Source organism: Camarhynchus parvulus, chromosome 10 (genome assembly GCF_901933205.1).
Source record: "Camarhynchus parvulus chromosome 10, STF_HiC, whole genome shotgun sequence".
In the NCBI taxonomy this organism is placed as follows: Eukaryota; Metazoa; Chordata; class Aves; order Passeriformes; family Thraupidae; genus Camarhynchus; species Camarhynchus parvulus.
In genome coordinates this window covers 11,035,446-11,056,501 of record NC_044580.1, presented here as the reverse complement: position 1 = coordinate 11,056,501, position 21,056 = coordinate 11,035,446, and the positions used below count along the sequence as shown (strand labels likewise).

General features: G+C 40.8%; 1 protein-coding gene across 2 annotated transcripts in view; it reads right to left on the bottom strand.

Moving 5' to 3' along the window:
* SH3GL3 (SH3 domain containing GRB2 like 3, endophilin A3) overlaps positions 1-18,314 on the bottom strand; it is a 42,249-nt gene extending 23,935 nt beyond the window's left edge. For both annotated transcript variants that reach the window (XM_030954952.1, XM_030954953.1), the window contains exon 1: positions 18,202-18,314. In XM_030954952.1, coding sequence (XP_030810812.1) covers positions 18,202-18,246 — 45 coding nt within the window. In that variant the 5' untranslated portion in view covers positions 18,247-18,314. The remainder of the gene's footprint in view (positions 1-18,201) is intronic.
* Positions 18,315-21,056: the final 2,742 nt, after the last annotated feature.

Sequence of the window (21,056 nt, the reverse complement as noted above, 5' to 3'; positions counted from 1 at the left end):
TATACAGTATGTAGAAAAGTGTTTATATCTATTTTCCATGTCAAAATAGGTATGATAAATGGTTTCAAGTTTTCAAATTTTGAGTGATAACTTAAATTCTGCAAAATGATGCGTCAAAGGACATTCTTTTCCACGCAGGTCAGAAGGCTCAAGGATTAACCACTTTTTCTTTTGCTTCAACAAATACAGGCAAGTAATGAAAAACAAGAATAAAACAAAAAAATTACAGGAAGAGAAGATACAAGCATAGCAGTATTTGTGAAATAACTCAGTGGCTGGAATGCTATTTCCACTTTAATTTTATATGATTTTTCTTCAAAATAATAGAATTAATCAGCAGCTTTTATACACACCCACACGTGCATATACATACTCCCACATTCCCTTAAGTAAGCCAAGAGGTATTAGAGACCTGGATGCTTTTGAACACCTCACCAAGTGCTTATCTAAATCTCTAGGCATGTAAATACTTCCTAAGAGTCTAACCCAAGAGACTCATCAGAGAAGCACATAGGACTCAACACTGCCAAGATATGAGCTCTGTTTCATTTCAGATTCTAGTCACAAACAGCTGAGAGCAGCTAAACTACTACTACTGCATTACTATTACTCAATGTCTTCTTTTGAAGAAATATTTTGTCCTCGAGTTTCATCTGGCACAGCAGAGCAAAGGCTTCTGTTATTTACATTCAAAAGTAATTGCTGGATAGGTTGTGGGTATTTTCTTAATCAATCTATACATCCAAATCTTAGAGCCATCAGTATGCCAGTCTGCAGTTATCACAAAGAGAACACTACAGAAATTGCCAATATTCAAACTATTGCTTGGCTATGGAGTTACGTGTACATGTTTGGACCCATCACTTCCTTGCAAACTACAATGTGTACGGCAAGATCCACAGCACTGTGGCCTAACACATTTCAAATGGGATTAAGAATTCTGAATTCTGAAAAATACATTTTTCACAAAAATAATCTAGATGATTAAAAAGTACACAAGAAGTTGAATACTCTAGAAAGAAGGCAGACTTGCAAAACAAAGCTCAGACTGATGGCTCCTGGCTTTGCAAAACTCTGCCAGTATAAATGAAAATCTAACTTTTGCATGATTATTTGCAAAGCAATGGCAATCCTACCTACTCAAAAGGCACATGTAATAATATTAAACTATACACAGAAGTTCAATTTTTACAGCATTCTTTTTTTCTGCAATGAATGCATTGATTTCTTCCAGGAGTCCACTCTATGCCTCCTTTTCTTACTTCTCAAATCCCAGTTTTCTACACTTGCAAAATTAGCTCAAGCTGGCACTTCTCTCACCAGTACGACCAGTGCCAGAGTTTGCAAAAATGAAGTTTTAAACAAAACCATGGCAGATATTATTGCTTTTGGAAGGGTAGCATATTTAATGCTCCATAATAATTTAATTCCAAGTCCTATTTAAAACAGTAGCACTTTAAATTCCTATAAAGAGGTTTTCTACAATTTCTTTTTTAGCCTGAGGATCCCAGTTTCAGAGCCTGTGGGGTTGAAAGTGGGGTGGCCCAAAGCTGTACCAACCATCACAGTTCAGACACTGGAGAAGGGCTGCAGGAATGGAACATGCCTCTGGCAAGAAGGGATGTGGTAATTCAGAGCGTGCCCTATGCAGCCACTACCAGCTGAGTTCCCAGGGTCTCAGTGACAATTTAAACTACTGAAGCTCCTGAGCAAGGTTGAAGTACAAACATTGTTTGTCTCCCTGGGAGAGAGACAGCAAAAGCGATGCTCCTCTGTCCTGTCAAGGTTAAACCAATGCCACAGGTTCAAATACCAAGACAAAGCCTGCTTTGTTAGGGTATAATCATCTCTGAGATTGAGAAAGAGAAGAGTTTGGCTTGGTGCTCAAAAACTGAAAGAAGGAGGAGGGAAGGGCAGAGTAAGGAAACCATTTTGCCACTGACACTGTACTAGCCCCAGCTCTGTGCCAGGGCAGTCAGCTCTGTCAGGCACTCACCTCCTGCACTGGGTTCTCCTGGCAGTGCCCTGGCTGTACTCACCTCACCTGCAGCACAGGAGTGCAGAGCTGCCACTCTCACATCTCTTGAGTATTTCTACTAAGCTTTGTAAGTTTTCTCCCTCACAGAGACCTTAAGATAGCTGTGCATCCCGAGGAATGTTGTTTTCTCCTTATTTACTCATCACTGGTACGTTAGCACCTTTCTCTTCTCCTTTCAGTCTCTTTTCACTAGCATTGCTTACATTTAGTTTGTTTTTCTCTGTTGCCTCACCCCTCATTATCACTTACCTCTTTGCCTTAAGTTTCTTTCAGTTTCCATTTTGTTCTAACACTTCTCTCCACCTCTGCTGGATGTATGGCCTGCTCAAAACCTGAGCAAACCTCATAACACACACACACACTTTTCCCAGAAGGTCTAATCAAGATGTTCATTCCAATTCTCAGCCAAACTCAGAGGTACCAAGAATTGTTCAGCTGTTATTCTATTTTTGTTGCATAAGTGTCAAAAAACATGTTCCCACAGCTAGGAGCAGCGGCTTGATAAATTGTTCAGAGAAATGATACTTAGGCAGGAAATGAAATATTTTAGAATAACCAGTTACTTTGTGCATCTACAGATGATAAAAATTCATTCAATTTTCCATCTTAAATATTCTCTCTCACAAGCCAGCTCCTCTTCCTCTTTTCCCTGCTCTCTCTTCTGTTCCCATCAAGAGATGCATATACTTTTGTTCTCTTCAGTGTTCTGTTCAGGAGTCATTTATTGGTACACTCTCATGTTCTTTTGTCAAAGTACAAGACTGGTTCATCCTGGTAACTTATAATTTCAACTCAAGGTTAAAAGAATGAAGAGTCCTAGGACAGAAATACCATAGAGAACAGTCAAGAGAAGATCATGTACTTGCTGTTATTTTGAGAAACAGAAAATAACAAAAGGAGCAGGAAGAAAACAGCCAGAAAGAGATAAAAACTACCTCTGCTTTCAAGGAGGGTTGCAATAAACCTTTCCTTGAAAACCCACCTTTTATCAGCTTTGCCTCCTATCACATAGATAAGCACCCTTTATGACTCCACATTTCATTAAATTTGACCTTCTGCCTTTAAGTTGCAAAAGCACTTTCCCTCAGATGCCCTGACACCTGAACTTCAGAACACAACAGATAAGCATCAGCACTTGCACTGACTGGGAACACTTGCCAAATGCCTTATAAAGTACTGAATGCCAGGCTCAGAAAATGCAATACACCTTGGTTCTAAATCACCTGCAAGAGTAAAGGCTTTTGATAAGAAATCTGTCATTTAGACAAAATATTATCAGCATATGTTTAACCCTTCATTTTTCAAATGGGACTTGAGTCTCCTCCTGCCTTCAGACCTGTCAGCAGCAAAACACTTTTTGATTTAAGCTTCAGGTGACACCTACAGCTCTACCAGGTAATGTTAAATACATGAGCTAGAAACATACAGAATGTTTAATGTAATTGTAGCAGAAAATGTTTAAAGGAATATATTCCACCACTTAATAAACCTAAAAGGCTAAGTCCTTTCTCTTATAATGCATACAGTATTTGTTTTGAGATAATTTTCTTTACAAAGGTTTTTGACAGAAAAATATTAAGCAATCAGTAACCACATGCAGATAATTATGGCAGGACCCTCAAATGTAGTTGTAAAAAGCGTCTTTTATTTCTTTCCCATAACAGAGCAGCTTTCTCCACTTCCCAATTACACGTATTCCTTATTCCTTTTAACCACTAGCACAAAATTTAAACATTAGCCACTGAACAGTGTGAAAGGAAATGTGCTGTACATTTAAAGGAAAAATGAGCAGCTGTCACAAAGCAGACACTTGATTCCAGCCACAGAGACCTAGAACACCTCAATGGCAGTGGCCCAGCATTTGATCCAGTAAAGAACAATTCAACCCCTCTTCTCCCCCATGGTCTCTTCACAAATGAGCTGGACCACCCAGTGATTAATGGAACTTGTTATTAACTTACCCAGACAATCTACCCAGCAATATCATTATCCTGAAATTGGACTTTTACCTCTAAGTCCTACAGGCTCTTAAACCAGCTGAACTGGGGCACAGTCCCTGCTTCTAGGTCTGTAATTCTGAGACACATAGTAATTGTCTAAAGTCTTAAATGCTTTAAGCTTGAAATCCCTATCAGACTTGGCATCCTTCCCAGGTAACTACACTGCCTTTCTGAGTGCACCCACTAACTGCAATTTTCACTTTAACTGTTTGACCACAGCAGTGGGATGAAACAGTAAGAAACACAGGCTTCACAAAGGCACTTCCAAACCACAGTGCTTTTATACTTGATGCCTTTGGTAGCTACTGAACTTTGGAGGCAGCAAAACCACTGAGAAGTACCTTCCAGAAACTGGGTCCATCTCATGGCAAACTCAGTTTTTCAAGTTGCCCACATGCCACCTACTCCTCTTTGCCTATAGATCCAATTTGTGGCAAAATCCAGATACATTTCAACAACAAAAATCATATTCCTAAATAAAGCCTTCATTTCTCTGCCATTGCATAAACCATGGAGCTCCAGTATCTCTCATGCTTTCTTCAGACTTGCTCCAATTCTCTGCACAGAAAGATTTCCCACTGCCCTTTGATGACTTCAAATGTGGTCCTTCCAAGCAGCACTAAATGATCTTTCCTACTGACTGCAACTGTTCAGTCAGAACATAAACAGTTGCTCTGAAGCAAGCCCAAATGAATACAGTTCTGAGGCCAGTATTTCTACATATGACAAAACAGCCACTCCAGTTTGACAACTGTACTTAGTCTTTAATCAAATCTTTAAAAGCATTGAAAAAGGAGAGTAAGATACTGAACCCTGAGAAAATGGAGGCACCAATCAAAGAGGTCATTAGCATGAGATGGTACATACACCAATGCAATGCTGCCTATGTGCTTAAATTAGATGCACACAGATATTGAAGAAAACCATTATCATGGACAAAGGACAGTCTTGTCCATATATGAATAAAGTACAAGACTCTAGACTCTATAATGTGATTTTGCATTTCTATAGAGAGTGACTCACTTCGCACCAGGCGGTGACACGTCACACTATTACTGAGCACTTTAGCCCAACTTGTCTGCTACAGCCATTCTTCAGCACATGCATTGTACAACAAAAACTACTTTGTACTGCAAAACCTTGAACTCTTCCTGACAAACCTCCACTGTTTCCTAAAGAACTCAATAGTGATGCTTACACATGCATTTCTACATCTAGAAGTTCAAAGTCATCATTATTGTACACATCTCTAAGGGAAAAAACATCTTTGTAAGAATTCAAATGTAATAAAGTAACCAAAGGTTTTCGACACAGAGACATTATTTGCTCTGCAAGCCTACTTAAAAAAATCTAACAGTGTCAGGCTCAAGACAGTCCATTTTTCAGAAGAAAAGATACAGGTACTTTTAATGAGAAAACCTGATTACATTAAAGTCTCTGACAGTAATTTAAATTATTGATGTAAGACTTTAAATAGCCAAGAACAATGATGAACCTGAAACCGTGAATCTCCATGCTCCACGCTTTTACTTCCATATTTCATTATGCAAATCTAAAATACTGTTCCCTAATCTGTTTGCAATCTTGTTTGTGAAAGTGAGCATACCCTAAAAAGAGAACTGTGAAGCCATCAAAGGGCCATAAAAAGATACCCATAGTGATTATCCTTCCTCACTTTTTAATTTCACTGACTTCTCACTCAGTTCCAAACTCATGCTTAAAAAAACATTCTGAAGTTCTTTGAAAAGTAAATTTTGGCGTTTTTATTCTAAACTATGGTCTTCCATCTCATTATGTTGGCAGTTGCTTGTCCAGCCAATATAACGCGACTGAATGTGCACAAGCACTGCAGACAAGTAGAGTTATTGGGTGCATCCCACAGACCCATCCTCCTCAGGGTGACCAGGACAAGCAGCACCTCAGTGCTTGTCAGAACCATTTTCTGCCTCTCTTCCAGCATTTTGTTTCAGGTAAAACTGGGCAATATTTCATCCTGTTTCCTCTGCATGGAGAGGAGTTGGAGCTGTGAATGACAAGTTACACACTGCGTGCATTCCACTGGCTGTTACCACATTAACACTTCTTCTTCCCTCCACAGGTTCCAAGTGCAAAATTTCACTTGGCAGCAGCATCATTCTGATTTGGCCTTAAAACAATCCCCCTTTCTGAAGCTGTTCCCTGTGCATGTAAGGAAGGTGTGGCTTCCTTTTGACCTACTCATATATATCAACTGCAAAGATGAGAAAGGGTGACTGTACCATAAAACAAAATCCTTAAAATCGGAGATTTAAAGAACCCTTTTACACACTTCCTTTCCAGGTAATATGAGAACCTTTCATATTATCTTCTTCCTCCTCACTCCTGTGTGATTTAAGATGTTTTTTTTATTGGACATCTCTCATGATTATATTTAAAAATTGCTTTTACAGATGCTAATAAGTAATTGTGAAAGAAGTCCCTTAAAACATTCTGTTTTGTTCAGAGTACTGAGAGAACAGAAGTTACACCATATTTTTTACTGATTATCTTGGCCCTTGCTACCCTTAACAATGTCACCCTGACCTGTGTCTCTGCTGTATATCACTTGTCCCAGTAGTACTTACTCCAGCTGAGCAGAACTCCTCTCCCCAGACTCTCCTCTCAGCTGAAATAAAGGCACTCCTTCCTCCACTTCAGCAGTGTGTTCCCTCTCTCCCTCAACAGCATTCTCAGTCTTTTGCTGAAGTCTGGCTGAAGTCTCTCAGATCTCACATAGCTTGAGGTGCTGCTTTAAACAGGAACATTCCATTGACCTACGTCTAGGCTGACCACCATTTCACTTAAACCACTCAACTGTCCTGTTTGGATTCCAGGCTTGCTGGATTAGGGATAGATCTTTCTGCCCTCATGTGATATATTATCATAATCACAACGTTCACCATTAACCCAGGGTGAGCTGGTAGTAGAGATTCCTTGTGGGCTCATCATTCAGAACTTCAGTGAGATACAAATCCCTTTCAAAGCAGAATTTATTCTACTCTCCGAACAAAACATTCTAATAATCATTAAGGTGCTTTCCCACAGCTGCTTAGCCTTCTCTAAATCCTTTTCATCCCTGTTGAGACATAGCCTCTATTTCCCTTGCACTGGTAGCAGCAACTCTTGTGTTCTGTGAGCTCTTCAGTGGGTTAATCCACCTGAAAGCTGCTCACACACTGGAGCTGGGTTGATTTTGAGATGGATAAGCTGCCGCTAACAGCTTAGTGAGTGTGACCACACAAGCACCCAGAGCTGACTCAAGGAGGTGGACAGGACCTTACCCTGAAGGTAGAGCAAGGCAAGCACAGCCTAGGTTCAGGGTGATGCAAGTTGCCATGGAATTTTGTGCTGCACCTGACAGCATCCAGCAATTAAAGCTGACTGCACATTGTTCCTGCATGTGCAGTGCAAAGGTGTGTGTACAGTGAGGGGGCCTGACTTCTTTAATGACCTCTCTGCCCTAAATCAGTACACTTTAAATTACCATCCAATACCTCTTCATTTCTGCTCACTTCCTGTAACAGCTGCAATTGCCACCAGTCTAGTGAAAATCCATTCTCTGTCTTGTTCTAGGGAATGTTGGCATATTGTCAGTCATAGTTCTGGAAGAGAGCACTACTCTGATTCATAGCTCCTAAGAGGAACTGAATACACTTCATGTTCCCAGAACATTATGTGACCAGTTCCAGCACAATGCCCTGGAATTAAACCCAAAAACTGAATCCTTCACTCCTTTCTCAGGTTAAACTACCTAGCTCATCCAGGAAGAGGGCTCCCACTAAATACATCACTGATTGCAGCACAGGCCTGAACTCAGGAGGGTCTAGTCAGCTTTCATCACATCAAGAGTCACATACCTACCCACGGATGTAAAGCTGGACAAGTATTTTACACCTTACTGTAACCATAACCCAGTGTGGCACCCTGGAGCTGGGTCCTGCATGAAGGCTGACTAGGGTAGAGTTGCTATAGAATAGCCAATTACACCGTTTTTCTGTGACAGTAACATGCTGTTGTTGGTATTTCTTTTACACCATTTGAGAAAAAAAGTCTTAGTATGTCAAACAGGAGAGATCAAGCAACACAAAGATCATTGCCTGCATATGCAGAACAGGAAATTAAAATCCTTAAAACATCTAAATATTTTTTTCTTCTTAAAACATGTAACTGCACTGCATAATTCATGATTACCCAATTGCCCTCATGCATTTCCACCACCAGAGACTTCTGCTTATTCGACAGCTTTACTGAAAATCCATTTAAATACAAATCAGCTGATCTAAAAGTTCAATTTTTATTTTTTTTAAGGCTGAATATATTGGGCCACCTTATTAGGATACCAAGCACTTACACATCTTCAATGCCCACAAGCAAGATTAGAAAGATCACTTACACACAACTGATGTCAGAGAGCCCTGTCAAAGAACAGGAAAAAGTCATGGATAACCTAATTCAGTTTCTGTAAAGCCAGAATATATTCACATCACCTTTGCTGAAGTCACACCTACTCATTCACATTCAACACCAAAGCAGTTTATTTGAGTCTTAGTAATTTCTTGGCAAATAGTTTTAAGCACCAGTGCAAACTAACTACAGGATAAATAACACAGACAAGATGTGGGCATTTTTAACAGTGACTTACAGATTTAAGCTCAAAGCTTATGTATTTGGGCCAAATATTTTTAAATTTGTCAAAGTTCAAGGGCTGCTAGCACTAAAAGATATGTTGCAAATACTTACTTTTAAAAGTTACTATATGACTACATATTTATCTAAACTAAGAATATCCTTGGCAGTGCCATATCTTAAAGTGACAGTTTTAGTGAATCCATTACCAGCAAAAATGTGGTCAAGATCATTCCCTACAGAGCCCCAGGAGAGCTGTGCAGAGGAAGCAGAACAAGACTGTCAACAGAAGCTGTACACAGCCAGATACACCAACAGTCAAAAATGGTAATTTAAAGTTGATTTGCATTAGAATTAACTTCTTCTCACATTAGCATGCTATTTCTCATCACCACATCTGCATGTTTATCAGCAAGTCTACATTTTATGCATGAAAAGAGACAAATAATCTGTTTATTGCTCTTTCAGAACCTACTTTCCAGACAGTAATTCTTACAGAATCCCATTCCACATAATCAAGTATGAAATTTGTCCTTCAATGTTATTAAACTGCTGCTTACATGTTTTAGCACTTAAGACAAGCTGTGTGGATTTTAATCACTATAAAATGGACTGAGAACTCCTTCTCATACCCTTAGTTTTTACTGCACATTATTTTGATTTAAATGGCCTCATTCATACTTATCTGAGCTGCCAGTCCTGTAGCTTCCTGTGCTTTTGGTACAGTGTGAAACACCCACGTTCTTCTGCCACACAGTCAGCCCCCACTATTTGATACTCAAGAAAATATACCTGGTTCTGCTGTACAAGGATTGCACACTTCCCCTTTGAATCAGCAAGCATATTGTCTGTGTTGCTTGAGAGGTTTCTTGTTTGTTTGATTCTTTTTTTTTTTAAGGCATTTTAGTTCACAGTTTTCCCAAGCCTAAGTTCATATCCAGCATCAGAGCACTGTGAAGCAATGCACTTCCAGCTCCTGGGTCTGCTACAAATGTAAGTGAATTTTTAATGGTCTTAAAAGTCTCATTCCTCAAATATTTTGAAAAATCCATCAGTGTGCTCCTAGCAGCACTGCTGACTTAGCTAGGATCCATGGAGGCCCTTAGAAACACCATCCATGGGAAAAAAGAAAGACCTTTAGATTATCTTACTCTTTGCTAATGCAACCTTTGCTTATCACGAGTTGGGAAACCTAAATAGAACACACAAGTCTCAAGCACTTTCTTGTATCAGAAAGTTTGAAATAATCCATGCTCCTTTAATTCACTTAATAGAAAACCTCCATGTATGACAGTGAAAAGTGAAGAAAAAACCCCACAACCATTATTTCATCAGTTTGTTCACCGTGACTAGTTTGGAAAGGAAGTCACTGGACATTTCTGCCTTATTTTCGTAACTCTGTTTCAAAACCTGCCAGTGGTTTTAGGCAGCAAGACATTGGTAAATACAACACCACGAACTCAAATGTAATTGGGGATAACAGGACTCCTCAGCTCCATTTCTAAGGAAGACACACACTGTCCTGAATCTCCCCAAGGCACAATTCTTTCTAGTAGCAAGAGCAGCACTGCAGAAATGCACCACTGACTTCATCCGTGGGACAGAAAAGAACTTCCCTCAGCACTCCCACAGAACTGACCTCCACTGTTATCAAATTAAACAAATGACAGAGAAAACTGAAATAATTTCCAAGTATAATTTACACACAGAATACAGACCTCTGCAAAATTCTCCAATGAGCCATAAAGCACCAGTGCAAATGAGGTCAAAAGGCCCTGTCCTCCTCTGGGGGGCACATGGCTTTGCAGCAAGAAATTCCTACAGAAAAGGCAGCACATCCATCAGTAGCAAAACAAGCCAAGTCCCATTAAACAGAAACCTTTAACCACAGCTGAACAGATCACTGAAGGGAAACTCTTAATCATCAAACTCACAATGAAAATGCCATCATTCTTGCATTCTCTATACAAAACAAACTAGGAGATATGGCCCTTTGGATCCTAGGTAGTTACTACAATGTACGGGGGGAAAAAAGCAAGTAGGGATTATTCAGAAGCTAAATCCATAAAATGATAAACAGTTAATCTTAAAGGTAAGTAGCAGTTGCTATGTTCCAGTGCCTCAGGCAGTCAGTCATCCAAGCAGATCACACCAAACACAAACATCTTTAAAAATATTATTTTCTTTGGAAGAAATTTCAGAAGAGCAGACTGGAACTGCTGGTTTTGAATTGATGAAAGGTCTTTGATTACCAATTTCCTCATTTAATGGGTCTCCTTCCCCCTTCCCCCTACACACATCTCTTGTGACCCAGATGCCAAGCTGGCAGGTGCTACATGCTCTGCAGGAAAGAAAGACAAAGCGTTCCCGTGTTTGTGTGTTCTCTGACCATACACATGGCACAGGCACCAAATTTCACTTTCTAGCTCTATAAACAAGATAGCAAAAGGCAAATCATAATTTTGAATCAAAACACTGACTTTGTGACTCCCAATCCAACATTTTGTTTATGGTACTAAGCACATTTCACACACACACACACACACACACACACTCATTCTCTGCTGAGGAGATACCATTACCCAAAAATCCCAGCTTCTAAAAGATTGCTTGCCCATTCCAGAGGGGTATTAAATACAGTAAAGGTAATTGAAAATACCATGCTCAGCCTTGCCAAACTTGCAGTCAGTGAAATTACATCACATTTATATGGAAACATTAAGCCAAACCCATATCTACATTTTGCATTTATCGGTACATATGCAGAATAAATTTTAAAACAAATAAATAATTTTTTAAAAAAACTCTATAGTCTAGAAGCACAAAATCTACTTCTGGTTCTACCACTGACCAGCTCCTTATCCTTGAACTCATGTCACTTTCTAGTACAATATTTACTAACAACTGTAAGGAAAAGAATGAGAACAGTAAGACCTACCAGCATTTGCAAAACATTCACAAGGGAATAAAGGGGCTGTTACTACCTAGGACCATTACCACTGGTTTTTTATATTTTATTTCTTTTTTCCTTGGTTAAGAAAAAAATTTAAAAATACCTTCTCTACTTTTCCACCTTAGATCTTTAACCTGACTGCAAACATAGAAAACAGAATTTTAGAACCCCTTGATTTCCTTTGAGTCCTGGATTTCTTAAGTCATGTTCAGTTGTTAACCAGACTAATTTCACTGTAGTTATTACAGTTCAATAAATACAAGTACAGTATCAAAAATGCACCTTAATTAGGGTGGTAAGGAAACAGAATTGATTCTCCTCAGAGGCTTGGCATTGTCCCTTGAATAGCAAGTATGTAAGGCCAAGTTAGTTTTGTGTTTCACGTGCACAGCTGCTGCTGAGATGTTGCAGGAAATTAACTGGTATATTCTCCCATCAATGCATAAAACTCTTAGTAACTTTGATAACAGAAACATGTACACAGTGAAAGGACACTAGGGCTCTAGAAAATCGAATAGAAGGTGTAACCTGATATTTGAATGGCTCTTTTCTAAGTGGACTTCTGAAAAGCATTGTTAAAAGCTACAGGTTCAATTCTCAACTAGTCATAAAACTCCAGCAGTGCGTTCCTCTCCATGAACAGAAAAGAGACCAACAATGAGAACTCAGCACAATATAGAATTAGACTATGGCAATAAAGTGGGGTGAAAGTGGCATTAACATAAAGAGAAGCACTTTGTCCTTAACATTATCATTATAAAAGCAAGTCTGGGTTTTATATGCTTTTTACAGAAGCTATGAAGAATGAGATGCATTTTTTATTTTATTTACATATGTGTTTACAGAAACTGCAGGTGCACTGCAACTCCATGTAACTCCAAGTGCTGCTAAAGAAAATCTCAGTGCAGTGCTGCTGCTGGCCTTTCCTTCCTTCCCTTGGCTGTTTGTTTTTCAGCATTGCAGGATTCTCAGGAGCCTGCACTGCAATGTATTACCCAGCATGTGCCGCAGTGACTCAGGCAGCAGCAGGAGCCTGGCATGGAGTGCCAGCTCTCACTCCAACTTTTAGGATGCCTGTGCAAAACCCCACAGCAAAGCCAAGCTATAAAAGGAGATGAATTCAAGGAGAAAGTTCAGTTCCCACTCTCTTATGCCACTCTCTATTCTTTTTCAATGATATTCAGGCTTTAATATATAAATATTTTATGTGTAAAATATAAATAACCTCCTTCCAAATAGCAGCTGCATCTCTGCTAGGTTTCTGAGTTACTGCATTATGATCCCCTCTTGCAGGCTGTGGGAGCTGCATTGTTAAAGGCTGCAGAGCACATGATCTCCACCTTCTGCCAACTTGTGCTGTGCTAACTGAAGCACTCACAGCTTCTTTTTGCTACACTTCTGCCTTATTGCCAGGCCACCTCAGCAGCTGATAAATACAACTGTAGAAGTACAGTTTTTCATTAAAAATGTATCAGACAAGAAACTAAATTCTATTGTCCTTTTCACCACTGTCCTTCTTCCACAATTCTGTAAGATGTGAAGAAAAGTAAATCCAACTATGTAATAAAAACTAGGAACAGGACAGAAGCTTTCTCTGCACTACTGTCATGGATTTATCATGCCCAATTCACACTGGCTGTGAAAGGACAGTATCTCTAACACACTGTATGATAACAGCTTGTATGTAGTCCTAGGAAATAAATATAACTAGATGTAGGCAATAAAGTTTCCCTTCATGTCTCACTGTCAAGTCCAAGTTCTCCTTGTATACAGTTTACCAAAATATTTCCTTCGCTATCGAGCCCTTGTGTAATTGAAGTTTTTTGTGTATTAACTCAATGTCAACATGAACCTTAAAAGAGGCCTAAATATTATGTCTAGGCTAGTATCTAGAGTATAACAGAAAGGAAAAATAGTCAAGAGAACAAAAAACAAAGAAACAAAAAAAAAAAAACCAAAAGAAAACAAACACCACCACCATCCATAATAATCTAACAATAAAATCCAATCACACAACTTATTATGTCTGGGGAACAAGGTGGTCTTGGTTCTGATCTGGTTTTCACTCCAACAGATGGAATCAAAATGCCACACAAATCAACGGCGAAAAAGCAGAAATCTGGGATATATGAAGCAGCATCCCTGCAACTGTTGGTGACAGCTGAAAGTTTAAAAATATTAAAAAAACAGAAAAAGGCCATTTAAAAATTGCAGCACTTGAAAAGACAAATGCCATTCAGGATACATAAGAAATTAAAACACAGAGCATATTATTTATATATTTATTACACTATGTTAAATCACTTTCAGAAAACAAAAAAGCAGTAACAGATTTTGGTTGTTTTGGTTAGAAAATCTGCTTCCCCTTAGGCTCTGTCCATAGACAACAGAACCAGCTCCTGCCTCACCCTCTCTTGGAGCTTCTCTTCCTTCACTGACAATGGGAGAAGGTTTAAGAACCCAGTCTGCAGAGGCTACAGTAGCTGTTGATGACCATATTACAAATAAGACAATAATTGTGAATATTGGCAGATGTGTTTCTTTTCTCAGAAAAGCATTACTTTCCACTACCTCTGAGAACCTAAGCCTAAGAAATACAACGTGAATAAGCTGTTAAAAGTGAAAGTGCTTCTATACACAGCCTTCAGCTACAATTAATTTTAAAAATATTTTGTTAAAAGTTTGAATTGAAAATCAACAGATTTCCTATGGCAGTGTCATGGCTGAGCTTTAAAAACACCCTAAGGCAGGGAGGTTCTGAGCTCACCAGCCTCCAAGCCCTTTGAAAAATCACACATCTCTACACAGGGATCCTAGCCTGGCTGCGGTTTTAGAGCACAGCAGAAATTAGAAATGCATCTGACACCTATTAAGGCTTTCTTATTCACTCTCTGCGCTTCTTGCTTTTCCAAGGTCTGAAAATACTCCCAGCACCCACCAGAAGACGCAGCCCACCCACCACCCGGGTTATCCCACGTGCACAGAGAGCCAGGCCTGCAGAAGCAGCAGGCAGATGCACACACCTACATCAAAAGCTTTCAAACTGAAAACAGGAAAACAGATCTGATCTGGCAGGGGCTGAAAGCAACAGGAGACAAGCTCTCTACTGCAAACAAAACTCTACAAAACTTAATTTAAAAATATATAATTTAAAAAAAGGTGAATTTCTTGGGAGTTGCACATGAATTAATCAGCCCTGAGAAACAGCCTGCCCTTGCTTATCAGCCAGTGAGAGGTGGTAAGACACTTCACAGGTTCTGCTTGGTGTTTCATGGGTTAAATGAGTTATACTCAAGCAATCATCACTGATATTTAATGGAGAGAATGGAAAAGATCCTCATTGCAGATCACTTTCAATTAAAGAACTTCAGTTTAAACTTATAACCTAAGTAGAAAGCATAGTAAAGAAAATTCTAATAACATGAAGAGTGTTATCACTTCATAACAGACACAGAAACTTTGAGATACATCCCAGCTTCAGGTCTATCCATGCCATGACACCCGGGGAAGCAATCATTAGGGGACAGATAATGGAGTAGCACTGCAGCTTTATATACTGGAATGTACAGAAAAACAGCTCAAACTCTACTCATCGTGTGTTAGATGTGTAACACAAGAGCTGTCTTCTAGATCTCCCTGCCTGACATTTCAGTGAAAACCAAACATGCAATTTTCAGTGGAAAATAAAAACAACTGGGTAAAAAATTCTAGGGGAAAACCACCCAAACACTTCCTGTGAATTACTGGATTACAAACAGACCCACAGTGATTTTTCCTACACCAGCCAAGTTAGCAATAGCTTGTCATGTCTGATTTTGGCAAGGGCATTAGTAACCATAAAAAGTTAGCTGCTGACCTTTCATAAAGCAAACACTCATTTACTTAAGTGTAACTTCAGACAAACCAAACTGACAAGCATCAAACATCCCAGAAACCTCAACTGCATGTACCAAATCATAAGTAATTTTTATTTTCCTGGACTCCTGCACTTAGAATTTAAGCCTACACACAAAGGTGATCACCACTAGTCAACAAAAGCTGTACATACACAGGCTTTTTACAAGCACAAAACTGAAATGCATTTTTTTGCAAGAAAGTTCAGTGGTTCAGTAAGAGCAAGCAGAGTTTAGAATAATTCCATTTATTTTACCTAATCTTTTTATAACTATGTACCTATACTACTCTATATTTCATTTAGAATTGTAATTTATTTCCATTGAACAGAAGTCTACTTTAGCATGGAAATAGTATATATGTACCATTTTTGATATTTATTCATATTTCTGAATGAATTGTTAAATACAGACTGTCTTAATACACTTGCTTCAGCCTTCAGATTTTTGTCCTTAGGTTCTGTCAGCTTTCAAATATTATTTTTATTCCTTAATCACATGTCCTGACAGTAGTCTCATTCCCTCCAGTATTCCTCAATGTCCTCTGGGACATTTGCCAGTTTTTGTCATCTGCCCCCATTCTCCTTTGGGAACACTAAAGGAATTAATTTCATTCTTTCCCCAAGCAATGCCTGTCTCTGCTGTTAACAGTTACCACTGGCATCTTTCATCCACCCAGTACACAAAGGTCTCTGTCTCCTTAAGTGATCCCACAGTACTTGGAAATTTAACAAATCTTCTGTAGAGAAATACTTCTCATGCTCTGCATTTTCTTGCTTTAGCATTTTGTAAAAGAGTTCTTCTAAAAGATGGAATCCCAATATTTCCATTTTTCATGTCCCACCTTATTTTTGTTAGTTCAACAACTTTATATATCTAGGCATGACTGAGCCTCTGTGTGTCAGAGATAAGCAGTTTCATTGTTTAGACATGGCTGGTTTGATGCACTACATATATATGGTATTTCTTCTGTTATTTTCCCACTACTATTTTGCCCAACATCCTATCTGAATCCTTACAGAATGAGCTTTTAAGAAGTGTCTTCTGTTACTTTATGTACAAAAAAAAAACCAAAAAACCAACCAGTATCTTATTCCTGAACTTTAATTTCCTAATAATGACAGACTTTTTCAATCAAGTGATTTAAAATTTCTTGCATTTGAAAATAAGTTGAAATTTTACCTTTGACCCATCCTGACAAGAAGACTATTCTTATGAGTTATGCACTGCAGTTCCTTACTGTATTGAATACTGGAAGTCATACCACAACTTTACAATAAATGCAGTCAAATTCAATATATTCTACAGCTCCTTTCTGCCATTATTACTACCTTTATCAGATCCCAGCCATCCTTTTGTTTGTTTGTTTACCTGACATCTGAGCAGGATTAAGTAACCTGCACTGTTACCAGTTGCTAGACAAGAGGGCTCTTGCTGTGGTTACCTCTCAAACTTCCTCAGTTATGTATCATCTGCTTCCTGAGTTACAAACTCACTACAACTAAGGCTGCGTCACTTACAAATATCAGATGCACAACAAGCCAAAATCTTTAATAATTTGTCCTTGGATTTGTTTACTCTACAGATCCAGCATTTTCTCAAAAGAACAGTGAAAGTTAACTAAAAGATACCAATTCACAACATTTTTCAGGATCAGTACGTTCCATGAAAGCAAGCACACTACTGAAACATTAGATACAAATATATAGCATCTCTGTATCCAAACAAAGTGCAGATTCTGCACTTTGGTGCTGACAAGCCACATAGCTGAAGGAAGACCTAGAAAGACAACAGCCAAGCACTCAAAGAACCTTTCTTTTCCTCACTCTCACCAAGACAAGAGCAGCTGTCAGATTTTACTGAACAGGTTACAGACACTAATTTTGATATTACCATAATCATTAATGACAGCCAGCAGAAATACAGATCTCTTTGACTTGGAATGAGCAAGCAAAGGAGCTGAGACTTCCAAAAACCTTCTGTGGAAGAATCCCACTGCAGGCACATCCTAAAGCCCCCACATCAATGCAGGGTTTGGCACTGGCACCACCCTGCCATGGAATTCAACCAGGCTTCCTGCTTGGCAGAAAGGTGCTTCTCTCTTAAAAGAAACCAGCTAAACTACTAAAGCAAAGCACATATAAAAGACAAAAGAGATAAAGGGGTCAGAAGAAGATGAAGATTCACTCTAGAGAAGATAAAGCGTACAGGATCTAGAAAAAAAGGAAAACTCTAGAAACATCTGATACCCTCTACAGGACAAATAGATGGCATTCCAGGTAGGATAACAAACCAGCCATTCGTGGCAGATCAAAACAATGAACTCTTTAGGGGAAAGCTGCTCCCATACAGGCTGTAGCTTTAACTGAGGCCTCGAAACACGAACACGAACCCACCACTAAATAACAAATGCTATTAACTAAAGGAAAGACCTGAAGCCCCAAGCAAAAGAATGGAAGGGGCAACCTTCTGCTGTGAGAACAGCACAGGAAGCTGACAGGTAAAACCACAAGGGCAGGACGCGGAGGTAACGCTGAGGGAAACACTCCCCGGGGGTGCCGGGGTGATGCTGCCACAGACGAAGGGGGGAACCCGCCGGCCGTGCGGGAGCGGGCGCTGGGCGAGCCGCCCATCACCAGCAAAGCCCGGCTGGCCCCGCCGCGGCCCCCGTACCTGGCTGGCTTTGTGGAACTGCTTCTTGAGCCCCGCCACCGACATGGTCCCGCCGCCGCTGCCCCGCGGCCGCCCGGGCCCAGGGCCGCCCGCGCCCGGCAGGTCCCCGCGCCCGGCCCGGCCTCGCGCTGCGCCGCCCGCGCGCCGCCGGGAGCATCGCCCTCCGCGCGCCCGGCCGCCGCCGCCCCATTGGCCGCCGCCCGGCCACATGCAAATGTGGCGGCAACGCCGCCCGCCTATTGGCCGCTCGCTGGAATATGTAAATGAAGCGCTGGGAGACGCCCACGCTGCGCTGTCGCATGGAGACAGCGGCGGGAGCCGGGCGGGGGCTGTGAGGGGACGGCGGCGGCGGGGAGCGCCCACAGGGCGTCCACAGGGCATCCACAGAGCATCCTTCCCTCGGGGAGCACCCACAGGGCATCCTCAGGGCATCCACAGGGCATCCCTCCCGCGGGGAGCACCCACAGGGCATCCTCAGGGCATCTTTCCCGCGGGGAGCACCCACAGGGCATCCACAGAGCATCCACAGGGCATCCCTCCCGCGGGGAGCACCGCCCGGGGACCGGCAGGGCATCCTCCTGCGGGGAGCGCCCACAGGGCAACCACAGAGCATCCCTCCCGCGGGGAGCACCCAGAGGGCATCCACAGGGCATCCCTCCCGCGGGGAGCACCCACAGGGCATCCACAGAGCATCCACAGGGCATCCCTCCCGCGGGGAGCACCCACAGGGCACCCACACAGCACTGTGCCCGCAGGGAGCACTGCCCAGGCACCCACAGGGCACTTCTCCCGCGGGGAGCACAGCCTCGGTACCAAAAGGCCATTCAGCTGCCTGGTTTCATCTGTCTTATTTCTAATAAGGCTGAAAATGTCTCATTATGGGTCTGTCTCATTTCTTGTGGTTCAACGTAGCATCTCTGTCTGAGCTCATTAACCTCAGGTCCATTATTGTAGGTGGTAATTTAATTATAGCTCTCAAAACATAAAAGCACTTGCAGCAGCCCTGAACACACCTGGCTGATGCTGTGCACCAGAAAAAATCCACTTGGTAGTGTGGCCCCATACCTGCAGTGATGCTGCTCAGGGTTCCAAAGGGCACAGTCTCTCACTCAGAAGAGCAGATAGACTAGAAACAGCTCTGCTAAAAAGATGTTTTAGTTTTTTGGTTGGTTGTTATATGAGGGATTTACTGATTATATACTGAAATATGACTGTGTATCAGGAATGTGCTGATATAAATTAGAGATGTGGTTCTGCCTTCATGGCAGAGCAATTCCAAGTGATGCTCAGATTCTGGAAAAGATAAGCTCTGTGATAATGCTGCTTGATCCTGACTGTAAGGATACTTGGGAGTTATGATTCAGCTGAAACTTATGCAGGGACCTGGGGAGCAGTTCAGAGATAAGCTTTGCTGGCTGCAGCAGGGCTCTCTGTTACTCACTGTCATGCTCACTGCATTTTCATTGGGTTGGGAGAGAAAAACATTTTCAGAGTGTGTTAGAGTTACTTCTTTGGAACAGCAAAGAAGAAAAAATACAAGAACTTTCATACTGGTTGTCACAATGTAATTTGAGAGAAAGGAATCACTGTTCCTATTTAGAAAAAATTATTATACCACTAAGAAACAAAGTGTAAAGACAAACACATTAATGAGTTAAGGATCTGGCTGTTACTTCACAAAGGACTCTCTGTAGAGGAGAGCACCAGTGAACATTTGCTCTGGAAGACAAACTGTTAGGTGAAGTCTTTCATGGATTTGGTAATGTTTGAAAGAAGCCTGCCATCACCATGTTATCTGGTGCCACCTGTGTCTAGGGAAAGAGCATTTTTGGCTTCCTTACAAGTGAACATGATTACACCACAGACACCTGATTTCAGCACTCGTGTCTCCTCCCTAATTGAAACTGGCAGCAAGATGTTAACTGTCAGGGCCAAAATAGTTATGGCTTAAATTAGTGACACATTTGTAGACACCTCAGGTGAGGAAACAAGGCCTAAACTAGGATATTTGAGCTCCATAAAAGGAATTAAAGCAAGCTCTTACTGTACTATGGAATTAGAGAGACAAGGCAGCTTTGGTTAATCTTTGGCTTTAGGAACGGCTGGACCAGAGCAAAGGAAGGAGTCTGAAATAAATCACTGTGGAGGGGAATGAATGGATTATGGAGCTGCTGTGGGTGTTAGCTGTAAAATTGGATTAGATAAAGAACTTTAGTAAGGCTGTATGTCTACAACAACTTTTTTTTTTTAAATGCTGCCCAAGGATAGCAGCCATGTTGTCTCTGCTGAAGAATTTGCAAGTGGGAAATGCCCTGTGGGAATTTCACTTTATAGCCTAATTGCTCAGTGATACAGACAAGATGAAAACCTAATTAATGAGCCAACTTGTGTAGTCCAGGTACTGATGATTTGGTGGAGGCACCCTGAAAGACACTGGTATTCAGTTCGGATACAAGTAAAAGTTACAGCTTGTAGCCAGAAAGACACAGTGGCTAAGGAATGTCTAGAAGGCTTTATAATCACATAGTTATATCTCATGGAAAAAAAAGGGGTTGTAATTTGCTGGGTGATAATCCTTAAGTTTTATGCAAAGTTAGTGATTTAGTCTGTAAAATGAGAGAAATGCTACCAAAAAAATTTGGGGAAAGGTTCAGATAAATATGATATGACAGAAAAAATCCTTCTATTAAAGTTGTTATAAGTACAAGACAGGCTAGGGCATAGCACTACAAGGGCAGAGTGAAAAATGCTTCACAGAGGGGGCCTTCAGGGCAAAAGTTCTAGATGTCTGACTTCCACTACTCAGGAAACATTAAAGTGCATGAGAGGAATTCATAATGGCTCCAACATGTTAC